The sequence below is a fragment of the Grammomys surdaster genome, unplaced genomic scaffold, assembly GCF_004785775.1.
Source record: "Grammomys surdaster isolate TR1022 unplaced genomic scaffold, NIH_TR_1.0 145, whole genome shotgun sequence".
Lineage (NCBI taxonomy): Eukaryota > Metazoa > Chordata > Mammalia > Rodentia > Muridae > Grammomys > Grammomys surdaster.
This window is the reverse complement of record NW_021604603.1, coordinates 353,700-368,018: the sequence shown is the minus strand read 5'-3', so window position 1 is coordinate 368,018 and position 14,319 is coordinate 353,700. Positions and strand designations below refer to the sequence as shown.

General features: G+C 46.3%; 1 protein-coding gene across 1 annotated transcript in view; it reads right to left on the bottom strand.

The window, feature by feature from the left end:
* Positions 1-9,643: 9,643 nt before the first annotated feature.
* The window catches only part of Fcamr (Fc fragment of IgA and IgM receptor), a 12,842-nt gene continuing 8,166 nt past the window's right edge, over positions 9,644-14,319 (bottom strand). The window contains exons 5-8 of the mRNA XM_028764777.1: positions 13,044-13,382; positions 11,371-12,130; positions 10,633-10,751; positions 9,644-10,021 (exon numbers count right to left, since the gene is read on the bottom strand). Coding sequence (XP_028620610.1) covers positions 9,867-10,021; positions 10,633-10,751; positions 11,371-12,130; positions 13,044-13,382 — 1,373 coding nt within the window. The 3' untranslated portion in view covers positions 9,644-9,866. The remainder of the gene's footprint in view (positions 10,022-10,632; positions 10,752-11,370; positions 12,131-13,043; positions 13,383-14,319) is intronic.

The window sequence follows — 14,319 nt, the reverse complement described above, 5'->3', positions numbered from 1 at the left end:
TGGGGTAGAGTAGGTACTAAGGCATGCCCCTGAATATTTGCACAGACACTTGCTGAAGAAAGGCTTTGCAGGAAGTAAGGAAGTATATCAACCAAACCATCCTTTCTTTGCTGCCTGCAGGTGGAGGCTGGACTTCTTGACTACTCCATAACTCCAGGATGGTGGCTGGCTCTCTAGATCATGTCCTGGTGGCACATGTTCCCAGCGGTGTCCAGAAGTGTTTTAGCAAACCACGTTAACACATGCCTCCACAAGAGAAACATCCACATTCTCCACGTACCCCCACTTAGTGGGAAAGAGGAAATATAAAAGTAGAACCCCATGAATAATCAGGAAGTAAAATTCCTGTGGCCAGTTTTGAGTCCAGCCACAAGCTGGTGGAGTGAACACAGAGACTGGCTTCCTCCCTCACATGGCAGCTTCCCTCTCTAGAACCCAAGGAATGACTCTTGCATCCAACTCTGAGGAAAGAGGGGCTGGCTCACAGCTAGGTAATGTGTCTATGTTCAACTTAGTAAGGATGATAACATTACTTTCCAAAACCAACTTCATTTGCTCAAGCCAACCTTCTTCTAGAAATAAGAAAATACGACCTGTTTTCATCCAGCATGGGGAGGATCAGAACCACAGGGCCTGAGTTAACATGCTTGTATTTTGGCTTTGGCTTGACCCCTAAACTTGTTGAGCGACCTTTGCAGAATCACTTCCTCTTTAGCTTGTAGGTTTTTCGTATGTTAAATGAGAGAGCATTTGGCCAATTGGGTCATGAGGCCTTTCCAATTGTAGGTCACTGTGTGTCCGCTGAGCACTGTCCATATTTGTTGTGGGGGCTGTAACAAACAACCACAATCTTAGTACCGATAAGCCACAGAAATATATTCCTCTTCAGTTCTGAAGAATAGAAATCTAGAATCCAGGTGGCAGCAGGACCACTCTCCTTACGAAGACTCTAGAGGAGTAAATGTTTGTTTTTGCTTCTTCTAATGTCTAATGTCTAGCTTCTGCTAGTGTTCCTTGACATCCTTTGATGAGCAGCCGAACCTTCCAGGCTCTGCCTCTACAGTCACTTTGTCCTTAGTGCATGTCTTCCGAATCTGTTGCCCTTACTATATATGACATTTTCGATAGCATTTAACGTCCAATCGCATCATCTGGGATGATTTCTTTGTCTGATTATCCTGAGTTTAATCCTAAATATGGCCACCTTTACAGGCTTCTGGGAATAGAATGTAGATATAACTTGTTGAATAGGTTTATTACAGACATCTACTCTGATCGTGACCATTAAGAGATCCAGAGAACTGAAAATCTGCAGAAGCGTGTATTGTTGCTTCCTCAGGGTGTATAGTCATCACTCACATACAACACTGCCTTGCATAAGCCAGGAGGTAACAAGCCTGCAGAGACAGTACAGTCTGTGAGAAGGGACAGCCTCTGTGTGTAGACTGTCCTGGATTCACACCCAGATCTTTCCATCTGCCAGCCATGATGCCTTGGACCAGTGACTTAATATCTTTGGGCCTGATCATCCTCAATCCATAATGATGTTATAAAATTAATATGTTTAAGAGAATGAACTTAGCAGACATTCCTCATTCAGTGTCAGACACCGGGCAGAACAGGGACTCAGAACTAAGAGTAATTCTGCACTGAACAACGAAATTCATAGGCACAGATGTGGAATGATGTCCAAGCATATTTTGAAAGGAAGTGGCAGAGATAGGCCTATAACTAAGACCTTCCTGCACTGGATACCCACCATCCAACCCTACCCTTGCTGCTTACAAAAGCCTTCACATTAAGGATGACCATTTTGAGTTACATTTCCATGGGCAGCAAGGGTTTCCTATTTACACGTTTGTTTGATTCAGTGGATTGTAGAAGGTCAAGCCCATACAGGTCCAACCTTAGGGACTCATTAGCTTCATGCGCTAAGACTATAGATTGATCCAGTCCCCGATAGAGCAGGATCTCTACACTATACGTCCATTCCTCACTTGCACGTCCTGTCCGTTACCAATCTGGAGTTTTGACCTGGTTCATTTTTTTCCTGCCAGTTAAGGAATTATAAGGCAAAGAAAAAGTCTGAGACACAGCAGTCAACCAGTGCAGAAAGATGTTTATTAGGAGTGAGGAGACACACACAGCACAAGACACACACACACACACACACACACACACACAGAGAGAGAGAGAGAGAGAGAGAGAGAGAGAGAGAGAGAGAGAGAGAGAGAGAGAGAGAGCCTTCAAAGCTAAGACTTGATAGCCTAAAGTTGTTTCTTTCTGAGGGCTCAGGGATTTAAGGGTCTTTGGTGGTGTGTGTGTGTGTGTGTGTGTGTGTGTGTGTGTGTGTGTGTGTGTTCCTTCCCTAACTTAGGGTTGATCAGTTTTAACAAAGACAGGGAGACTGATAGGCCCACAATTCCAGGGTGGGGGAGGGTAAATATGTCCTGATTTAGGCTTGAACTTGTTGGACCTATACAAAGGCCCACCAGGCCTTTAGGAATCAGGAATGTGAGGACGAAGCTGGACGAGTGCCATCTTTATTATCTCCTGGTGACCCCTCTTTCTATGTGTCTGCATACCAGGAATCTGTCGGATCTGTAGTCCTTCACATCTAGGAGGGGACGGTCCCTGTGACTGTCAGTTTTCAAGGTGAATGAAAGAAAACTGAACAGATGAAGTGCTGTTTGCCATCAGCTCTGCTCCCATCCGTAGGTCTTTATCTAAGTCAATATTTAACCCTTGTCCCCGAGTCAATGTTTAATCCCAGGAGAGCTAGTTGTATAATCCAGCATTCCCTATCAAGCAGACAGTATAGTCAGTTTGATATTAATCACAGTGAATCTGCCAAGGCTGAATTGTATCTCTCCACCTTTGAAAAGGCTATCAGTTCTTTGGAATTATTCACTCCAACAGTAGCCCATCAGCAGATAACGATATAATTTCCTGACCCCATGACCTCTGACAATGCTCCTTTTCCTTGCTCCAGTTCTGCCTGGTGCTTGTCGGAGAGGAGCATGAAATGGGGCTATTGCCTCTGTTTGTCCAGCTAGCAGCCCAAGGGCTCTAGCTAGCAGCAGATGATATGTGCTCCTTGTTTTGAATCACAGTAGGAGAGATGGAACTGAAAAAAGTCCATTTGGCTGACACTGGGCAAGTTTGCTAAAACTTGCTGAGCCTAGACTGTAATGCCCCACTCCCTGCAAGCAAGTCTTCCTTTTAAGGGGCAGGCAAAGAGAAGGGAGATTGATTATAAGCAACCCCGTTTGTCTGGGTATTGGGAGCTATATAAATCAAGGACAAGTTATCCAAGGTATGGTTGAGAAGATGTTTGTTGTAGCTATGAGGGAGAGCACAGCCAGAGGCATTTAGAAGAGAAAGCAATGGAGTAAACATGGCCAGTAGACTGAATGAGACCATGAGGAGGGGTGTGGAGTGCGAAAGGACTGAAGAGAAGAGAGGGTAAAAAGAAGAGAGGGTCAAGAGAGGGGGGGAACAAGAGCGAAGAGAGGGCCAAGAGAGGGGACCAAGAACCAAGAGAGAGCCAAGAGAGAAGACCAAGAACCAAGAGAGGGCCAAGAGAGGGGACCAAGAGCGAAGAGAGGGCCAAGAGAATACAAGGTCTAAATGGTGGGCTTATATAGGAATGAGAAGCTGAGGGAGGGAGGCCCATGATCTGGAGTTTAGGGTAGAGGCAGGATGAGAAGAGCCAGGATGCCAGCCTGGACTCTGTAACAGGCATATGCAATGCTGAGACAGCCTGGAGGCTGGCATGAGCTTTGGTATGGTAATAGACACACCACAGTTAGGCATTTGTCCCCCAGTTTCTTTTGAACCTGACAGGTAATTCTTTAGTGTCTCTGTGGGGATTTGCCTAAAGATCTCATGGCATGGCGTCTGCCATCTGGCAGCAACGTGCCAAGGAGAGAAAAGAGGCTGGCAAGCAGAGCTGTAGGGTGTAGGGGACTTTCCAAAGGGAAGAAGTCTATTAGCTGTTACTGACTCCAATATTTACTCATAAGAGTCAGTTATGGGTCAAACACATAGTCCCGTTTTAGGGTTCTCCCAGTCAAGTGAACACCCCAAGTTACCTCTTCCATGAACACTTTCCTGCTGTGACACACTTCAGTCCTTCACTGTTTGCCCAGCATTGGCTGCTGACAGTCAATCAGAGGGTGTACAAGTGTAACTTTGGGGCCTCTGGGATGATTGTGGAACTCTTTATCATTTTGGCTGAGGGAGAAGGGAAGGAAGAGATTGTGGCAGCTCATTCCCCCCCGCCACTGTTCCTTCTCCCCACGCCCCAGGCTGAGTGGAGGTAGGCTGTTGTGGGTAGAGCAAAGCTGAATGCAAAATGTAGAAATGGAAAGTTGGCTGTGACCCAATAAGATCTCAGTTCCCCTCTGGGGATCTCCCCAGACTCTAAGAAGCTTTGAGTCTATTCCAGGTGTTAGGGACAGATGAACAAGTCTTTTCTGAGATTAGCAAACAACTCTCCTCCCCTCCTCACCCCTCCCCTACCCCCATGCTCCATTGTAGAGGAGGAAGAAATTTCGAGTAGGCATCCAAAGTCAACAGGTGAGTGCCAGGTGACAGGGCCCTGCCCCTCTCACAAGCCACCAGAGTCTCCCTGAAGATTTGCTGTTTCCTTGTTCCTGGTTTGTGAAGGACCTGTAGCCCAAGGTATGCCAGGTAGGCAGGCGCTGAGCAAACAGCTCCTGCAATACCCTGCAGCCTGGGTCTATCTGAGCCTTATGTTCCAAAGTGGTCTTGAATAGTGCCAGTAATTGTTAGCAATCTGTGCTACACGTGATGATTGAGACCTGGTTGCATTTTCTAAACAATCTACCTTTCTGTGTCAGACTCTGAAGAAGCAGATTTTCTAACCTTTGCCTGCTTTTTTTGTGTTTTTAAAAAATTAATTAATTAATTTTTTTTGAGGTAGACTGTCTCACTCTATAGCCCAGAGTTTACTCTACAGCACAAACTGACTTTGAACTTATAGCAAACCTCTGGCCTGGGACTACAGGCAAGGGTCACCACACCAGCTGCCTTTGCCTGACCTCTTAGCCAAAGTAAACTGCCTCATCTTCTCAAAAGTGACTGGGCAACTTGTTCAATCTTTTCAAACCTAGTACCCGGACTCTCCCTCTTCTTTAAAGTGCTCTGAGTCCAGTGGCAGGAATTTGCAACTCAGAAAGAAGTGATCCCATTGAGAGTACAGGTCTGCTTCAGAACTCTAATTTCCACAAGCCTCTGGGGTCAGTTCCTCTTGTGGCTGGTACCTCTCTGTGGGGGTGTCTGCCAGCTGCCCAGAATGGGCCATTGAGTTTGTCTATCTTCCACAAGCGAAGATAGCAAGGGGAGCAGAGGGCCAGTGTCTAAAGCCAAACAATGGCACTTAAAGAATGGAGTGTGTGGTCCTGGAGACCACCTACAGGGTAGCGTCAGAGTCCATTTTCATTATTGAGTCTCCGAAGCATCTTTGTCAAACTGTGAGCTCCAGGGTATCTCCCCAGGGAGGATGGTCAGAAACTCTCCATCTCTTTGGCTCATGTGCTCTAGTTTGTTTTAGTGGAGGAACCTTCAATGCAGGCAGCTATTAAATGGGTTCAGTATTTCTCAGACCATCCTACGAGAGGCGAAGAAATAACCTGGAGTGTTAGGTGTGATGCAGTCTGGGGATTTTGAAATGATATTGTCTAGGGGTCCTGAGCAGGTTCATTTTCTCTACCAGTTAAAGACTTAAAAGGCAGGAAAATCTGAAGTGCAATGGGTAGCAGCAGAGAAATCTCAATTACGGCAGACAGAACCAACAGTTGAAAAAAAGGTGTTTATTGAGGGTGATACAGAGAAAGTCCCTCTGGAGACTCTGAAAGCTGAAAAATCCTATATCTTCTTGCTTGGGACCCTTAAAGCCTCTGAAGTGTTTTCTTCTCTCAAGCTAGGTTAGTTGACTGGGCCAGAACTTCTGTGTGACATGTTCTGAGCAGGCCTTTGAACTGGGGGCCTGTTGGTGAGAGACAAGCCTACAGAGCCTGTTTTAAGTCTCCAGGCTTTTGTTTCAAGTCAGGAAGGTAAGGAAGAAGCTGAGCATCTTGGACATTCCACCATCTTCCTTACCTGGCCATGGCCCTCTCCCCGACTGTCAGCCAGAGTTCCTCTGACTCTGTGTAGAGTGCAGCATTTACACTGAGTACCTGGGACACACAGACACTCTTATGGATCCTTGATGTTTGTGCTCCATTTGTCCAAATGTCAAGCAGGTACCTCAGGGCTAGTGTCTGAACTCTCAGCTCTCCGTCTGGCTGCGTGAACTGCCCCCACCCCGAGTCCCACTAAGCTCAGACTAGAATAAACCAGTTAGTGGTTAAAGAGAAAAAAAAATGGCTGGAGATGATTGTATAACTTCCCACACAGGAGTCTCAAGGAGAGAAACATGCAATCTCATGAAACTCTATGCAAGAAAACACCTGACCAGAAGACAAGGTTATTGTCAGGACCAGAGGAAACTCCACTTCCCCAAACTCCAAAAGGCAGTACCCAGAAATGACCATCTTGGCTCGCTGAAGTATAGGATTACTGAAGGATACTGTCAACATTCCTCAGGAATGCATGAAAGAGTTTCTGTCCACCAGAAAGAGGTACATACTGTAACTATCTTCCGTTCCACCGGAGGATGAAACATCTGACATACAATGATGCATACCAGAGCCCATGCTAGCCCCAGGCTCCTATAGTCCCTAGTCACACATACTTGCTATGCATTTCAAAGTGAAGGTCAGCCTTCTGGCCCTCACCTTCTCACTGGGCTAGCTCTCAGACTGTTGCAATTCATAAGCACCCTTCTTCTCCATACCTGTTTCCTGTATACAACAGCAAGGTTTTCCCTACCTCAAGCCCAAGTGTGCTTAGCCTCCGTATTTTCTCTCGCACTCTTCTCTGCTATTCCTGCTTTCCTAGCCCTGGCCATGTCCACTCTGCTTTTTCTCTCTGCTCTTGACTTTTCCAAGTGCTTCTGGCTCTTTTCTCTCTCTCTAATCATGAAGCAGTCATTTCAGTAGTTTCTTTACTGTGTCCTCAATTATAACTATCAATAAATACAAACAAAATGTCCAACAAAACAGTAGTGATCAAGGATAGAGACCGCAGGCAGGCCACATGTCTCAGCTTGGTTTTTCCTTGGCAGTGTGAGATGTTTCCTTTATCAGTTCCCTTATCCCTAAGATGGGGATGGCCACAATTACTTTCAGAAATATGGCATCTAATGCATATAGAATGAGCTGTGTAGAGACATGTAAACGAGGAGTTAGCTACATTACTAAGTAGAAAGAGGAGTGTTAGAGAGTGATACCCAACTGCTTCATCTTGTGAAAATCAGTGGCATCCCTGAAAGGGAAGTGACCCATGAAAGTCTGGCCTCTGAAAGCCTTAGAAAGCTTGGTAAGGAGGGGTTCCCTGACCCTTGCTTCAGTGGCAGGAGTGTGGTGCTAGTGGAGTTGGTCTACTCTGTATAGTTTGACTCTGGCCCTTTAAGCTTAACCTGTCCCGTTCATGTTTCGTTCCTTTGGGCTATAAAGAAGAGCTGTAAACAAGAGTTTCCCTACTTCCTTCTCCCGGCATCTACTCAGATCTTATTTATCCCTGCCTCCCTCTAAACACCAGGGCCAGAGACTGGTCTTCTGCAGCTCCTCCTGGTGGGTCTGAGGTTCCTTTAAAGCACTTCTACTTCTGGAAACCTCCATGGCTCCACTATCTCACTGTCAGGGCCCGTTCCCTCCTATTCCACTCTTTTACTAAGATGGACAGTGAGACAGGACACCATAGCTGCTCAGTTCAGGACAAAAAGTATTAGAACGGTTCAGAGGAGGGAGAAGTCTCAGCAAGAGGAAGCAGGAAGCTCCTGAGGAGACAGGTCTGATCTTCTAGTGTGTGTGTGTGTTTGTATGTACATATATACAGTCTTGTGGAGTTTTATGACTTAATACAGGCATTTCAAATTATGGTTAAAGGCCTAATGCAGCTTCCCGTTTCTGTGAAAGCTTTGCTGGAATGTAGAATAGCCAGTGGTCTGTATACACTCTCTAGCTAAGAGATGGGGCTGTGTGCCTGCCTCAAAGGCTTCTGAGTTTTCAAATCTAAGAGGTTTGCTGTGTGGCTCTTGGAGGAAAAGTTGACTGTGTCTTGTTTTAATGTGTTGACTTCCCTAATGGATGATCTAAGGAAATCCAGTTCAATGAGAGTGCTTTGCCAAGCACAGTAGCCCTGCATACATCCTGTTCCTCCTGTCAGTTACTCAGTATTTTCCTTTGGACAGCTAATGCTCTGAGAAGCCCTGTATGTAAGAATCTGTTAATTAATCTTAACTTCCCAAACTTCTTAGGGCTACAACTTAATTTCCTCTCACTATCTCTTAACACCTGTTATGAATTGTAAATATCTGATATGCAGAGTATCTGATGTGTGTGCCCTTGGGAAGAGAACATTTGACAACCTCCCCCAAAGGGGTCACAACCCATGGGCTGAGAACCACTGTTCTAGATTAAGCATCTAAATGTCTATGTTTCTACCTGGCTAAATGCATTCAATCTGCCTACTTATTTATGAGAGGCCTCCCATCACCCCCAAGGATATTTCTCTTGGCTTTCTTCGTACAGTATCTGGGGTCATGATGAGGTGTAAATAGGTATTTCTGAAGGACTTTGATGCCATTGACAGCTTAGAAGGCAAGACAGCCTTTTGGTAACATTAGTGTGACAGTCTTTAAGTTGGTATTGGGACTTTTCTTCCTTCACATCTTCTGTTGCTCAGTGCCTGCATTGCCCAAGTACAGAATACAGAGCACCTGCTAGCTTGTCTGGGAAAGAAAATGCCAAATGTGACCCCTGAAAAGATGACAGGGTCAACGGTGGGCAAAAGTTCCCCAGCAGATATAGTTATAAGACAGAATCCACACAAAATTCCTCTCATTTGTCCTTCTGTCTTTCTCAAAGTATCCTCAGCCTTGTCCACAGCCTTTGATACCAACGGTTCATAAACAGTGGAACAAGAGGAGACTGATAATGAAAAGTACCCCCTTCTCCCATTATTTAGGGAAATCCCAGAAAATCTTGACTTGGCCAAAAGACCTACAGGGTAATGAGAGCAGAGTCAAATAGGGAGACACAATACGAAGACTGAATGATGTTTCCTCCCGTCTCACGCAGAAACCACCCACCGACACAATCATTTAGTGAATCCCCAAACAAAATGAATGGAGACCCGTGGATGTTCAGACTTCTTGCCTGGAGGATCCTCAGTGCCCTCCAAGTCCATGTCATCCCCAGCCAAACAGTCCTGGGCGTTTAATTTGCTGAAGTCCCACTGGAGATGCAGTGAAATAGATAAAATACAATTAGTGTCCTTAAGGAGCTATGGCTGTGCTTGCTCAGGCGAGCTTGGTGTATGAGAACACTGTTATGCATTAGCAGCAGGCTAGTACTAACAGGCAGAGAGAAGGAAAGATGCCCAGAGGCAGTAGTGACCCACACTGCTATTAATGGAGATTCTTCATATCCTACCCCAGCACACCCTGCTCTAAAAGAAAAGCTTGTAAGGGGCAGCAGGCTAGGCAATTGAGGAACAGACAGACCACGAGCCCTTTCCTGAAGCCTTCTTTGAGTCCTTGTATTGTCATCATTTTAGCTTTGGAGAATGCCTGACCCTCTGAGGCCCAAGCTGGTAGGCCCCTGTGTCTCCAGGTGGAGGCTGAACTCAGTTAGCTTCATGTGGGTGAAGGGAAACAAGAAGGAGATGAAGAAGTCACGGAGCTGTTTGGGTGTGGTCCTCCATCCATGGTAACTGAGCTCTTTACCTTTCCATCCTCAGGGTCCTGGGTCATTTTCCAGGATGGTCAGTCTGGCTTGGGTGGGAAGAAGGTCACTCTGCTGCATGTTCTTTCCCTCATCAGGGAGCTTATCTGGTAGCAAATGTGTCATCTGAATTAGAGTGATCCTTGGTACCCTTTCTGTCTTCTGAGCTGCATAGAGACACATAGAAGGCTATGAGTATTCTGGGGTGGACATACTGACTTGCCTTCCTGAGAACTGGAGGCAATTTCTAAGAATTTCCTAAGACAGAAGTCTAGTGGCTGGGCCATTAGAACAATAATGATTGGTCCAGATGATTCGATCCCTGGCCCTGAGAACCCCAGCCTCTCCCATTGGCTCCCAGAAATCCTCAGTCTCTTTTCACCAAGACCACACACCATGGAGCATTCACATCAAGAGTCTGCATCCCTGGGATGTTACTATAACAGTGCAGGCTGAGCAGAAGGATGCAGATGCAGCCCTTGGCCCCAGGGCTCTGTGTGCTCTCCTGTGCTCTGCTGCCAGGATTGCTAGTGTGGTTCCATACCTATGGTGACTAATTCTTGTCATCCTCTAAGATCTCCTTAAGCCAAGGAGTATCACTGAGTCAAAAGTGTAAAAGCCACAACCAAGCACAGTTAGATGCTTCAGAGTGGAATTCACCGTTTCAACATCCAAAAGTGCAGCCACTTGATCTAACCCGACCCAGCCCAGAGGCTGTCAAGTAGAAGAGTAATCATTTCTTTCCCTAGATTTGGGTTATTACTTAAGCTCAACTCACAGGTCCTCTCTCTCCCAAGTCTCCTTTTCAGTAGGACCAGAGCAGCAATTAGAAGCAGGGCCAGCACAGTGGAGACTGGAGTCAGGATCCGAGAGTTGCTTTCTCCTTCTGTAAAGGCACTACAGGGGAGGAATTGGGGGAGGAAGAGATGAATATGGGACCACGGGGGTCAGAACTAGATGGAGTATTAAGACTGATAGCTCACCTCTGTGGTTTCACAGGTGGACAAGCCGGGTTCTAGGCTAATTGGCACCATTGTCCCTGTAACTGGCTCCCAGCAGAACTGCTTTCCAGTTCCTAAAGCCCCAGTCCTTTGTCTCGCTCCCCTCTCCTGTGCATGGATGGTAATATGCCATGGTGAGAGAGAGGATGAGCGAGCCAGGACGTTGGCCCAGGCAATTTGCTCTGTGACATCTTTTCCTTGTGCCTTCAGCAACTTATGTCCCTTCTCTGGAGTTCTGCTCCCCACATTAAGCAGAAAGTCCGAAGGGTTCCAACCTAAACGTTACTTAATCGTCTCCTTTAGATTTTTGCTTGCAAACCACTGGAAAGCATCCAGATAGCATTATCACAGTGTGGGCTCTGAGGTGTGAAGGAAGGTAGCTGATGCTTATCTGCTCCATCCCACCCTTTACTGATTGGCAAGATACAAAGGGAACGAAGTCAGCAGAAGGACGAGCTGGCCAGGAAACAGGACAGACCTGGCACCCTAAGTCAGAAGAATGACTCAAGGCTTACCTCTTCATGGATAACTCCTTGCCAGAAACCCACATAGAGCTTGCTACTGAAAGCTGGCTTGGTGTTGGGGGGCTGCTTTCTTCAGTAGTGTCTTCTAGGCTCCCATCAAGGCTGCTTCCTTCCTCAGATGCATTACATAGCATACACGTAGCATTCAATGTTTGTGCACTTGGAGCTGGCGATGACTCTTCCAGGGAGTACAGCGTTTGTTGCTTAGACACCTCTGTTTCGTCTTGGAGAGTTTCCCAGGTCACATGCTCTGAGATCAGGACCGATGGCCTCGTAGTTCCTGTGGTCTTTCTAGGTGCATCTGGAGACACTCTGATGTCTGTTTCATCTCGTGGCCAGTCAGTCTCTGGGGTTGTGCCTTGCCTCCCACCCTCACTTGTGGTAGCACTAGCTATTACTGAGTTCCTGGTGCTCCACATCCAAACACCCTGTGTTGTACTGAATGTACTTCTTGATTTTGGAGATGGATCTTCTGGAGTGGGGACTGCTGCCTTGATAGAGCCCTCCTCTTTGCTGCTTGTTCCTGGAACCGTTGTGCTGGCTGTTCTTAAGGTTTGTCTTCCACTGGTGGAAGGTGTAGTTTTGCTTGTACCTGTGGTTGGAGCTGTTCTGTTCCATTCTGAGCCTTGGCCCTCTAGAATCTGGGTGACTCCGGAGGTCCATCTGTTGGCTGCTGAGGATGCTGTTCCAGGAGATGATGTGATGGGCTCACTAGAAGCTGGAGCTGCTGCATAGATGGTGTTGGAAGAACCTGTGTAGACACACACAGAAAAAGAAAGGCCAAGTAGGAAGACTATCTAGATTTCCTACTGGATTCAGCAAAGGGTATTTGATCAAAGCGTGTGTTAAGTAAGATGCACCACACTAAGAGGTGTGATCTTCTGACAAAATGTCAGATAAAATTAAAAGGTGAGCATCTCAACCTGCTTCTATTCTACTGCAAATGTTCACATTTTTATTCTTATTTTCTTCCCTCAGGCCTGGATATTCCCTACTCAGCTACCCATTCATCTACTATGCATGCTACTGTTCACAAAGGGGTAAAGAAGCCTCCTATTGCATCAGACAAGTAGATTACAGCATTCAAAGGGATTTATCAGCTCACCAGAAAGACGAATTCTAACTAGGTATTCTGCAGAGCAACCTTTTTGGAGTACACCCCGTCTTTACACCTTCACCCATGAGTCTGGATTCAGCCTCTAGAAGAGAGCCTTGGAGGTGTCAGGTGTCTGTGGAGAGACTCAGCAAGGGGCTACTATGGAAAATTCTAGCCCCAGACCCGTCCTCCTTTGTAGCACTCAGCAGTGCTACATTTTGACTATATGACTGAAGACAACACCAAGTTGTCTAGAGCCAGAGAAATACTGTCTAGATCATAGCATTTTTGGAACATAGCTCAAACATTTATTCTTCAACATTCTTGGAAGAAAGGACCAGGCAGGAGACCCTGTGTGTATTCTGTTGGGCACTTTTCCCTGCTATCTGCCTTTTAAAAGATAACTTCTATCTAAAACAAAAGCTTTCTTCCTAGAGCCTTACCCCTACTCCTCTTTTATTGCCTAAGACTTGAAGCTTTCTTGGGCTTCTAAGCCTTCTTTTGTATTCATTTCTTTTGAACGTTGGCTTTACAAAAATTGGCCCTTTAGCCCTCCATCAGCTCATACCTGCAGACACAGTGAGATTCATGCTGAAGAACAGCATGTCATTTCGGTCTCCTATGCCACAGCGATAAAGTCCCATGTCATCCAGGGACAGTTGGAGCAGCCTCACCATGAACAAACCACTCTGTGGAATGTCAGTGAGAGCCACACGCCCACGGTAGTCAGGGTGAGTGTATCGGTTGGTGGACACGACGGTGTAGCAGATCCACAACGGAGGCCCCAGGCGGCACCAGTATTTTCTTTGATGCCTATTGACTGAGGAGGGGGCATAATGACAACGGATGGTGACAGCTCCTCCAGTGTCCCCAGTCACCAGCCTCGGGCCTCTCAATGCATTTGTACCTGCAGGCAGAGAAAACTGTCAAAGGAAAGGGAACAGCGAATATAGTCACTGTTGGAGAGTTAGTTACCAACTCCGCTTGTCAGAAGAGCGTAGCCACTGTTGGAGTAGACCTTGCCCAAATGGATACAAAGAGTCTTACCCAGTATTTAGCCACACAAGTCTAGAACCCACATTCATTCCACCAAGCTCCATCTATATGCTTGTAAGAAGGAGGAGGTCACTCCAGACAGAGGGCACTGGTCTTTGTGGCACATAAAAGAGAAGTGTGCACATATCCCTGTGCTTCCCTCCACTAGGTCGGTGAATCTTCCAGATCAATGGCTGACATTTCCCAGGCTAGCCACTTCTCTATAGACCAGAACTGAGCATGCTTGAACACAATTGGCACGAGAGCACAGGAGAGAAGTATTGCAACTATGCCTGTTTTGGCAATATTTAGCTGAACTAGAGTACATATAAGCCAGCATGAGGAGGACGTTAATTTGATAAGGTGTAGGTGGAAACAGAGTTTATTATTTCATGGCCTTTTTGCACTGTCTCTGTCGACCTCTCTGCTCCTTAATTAGATACCTGGAATAATCTTGTGTATAGTAGATTTCATTGTCTTTCTTGGCATACAAAGTCTAGTCTAGTCTAGTCTAGCCTAACATTATGCATTCAGCCTGATGTGATAACAGACTGAAACTTGTGTGTCATCTAGCTGAAGGTTTTTCCTTAGTTCCTGCTAGCCTTGGAGACTGTCATCGAGAAGATGGACAGGCTGGGTCTCCCTCTTTACTTTCTTCTGCAGCTCAGATCTGAGACCTGGAGATCTGCCAGGTCTGGCTTGGAGAAGTGGATGGTGGTGCATCAGACAGTGTTTCTATGTGTGGCTAATGTCCAAAGTAGTCTGTCTGTCTATGTATCTATGTATCTATGTATCTATCTATGTATCTA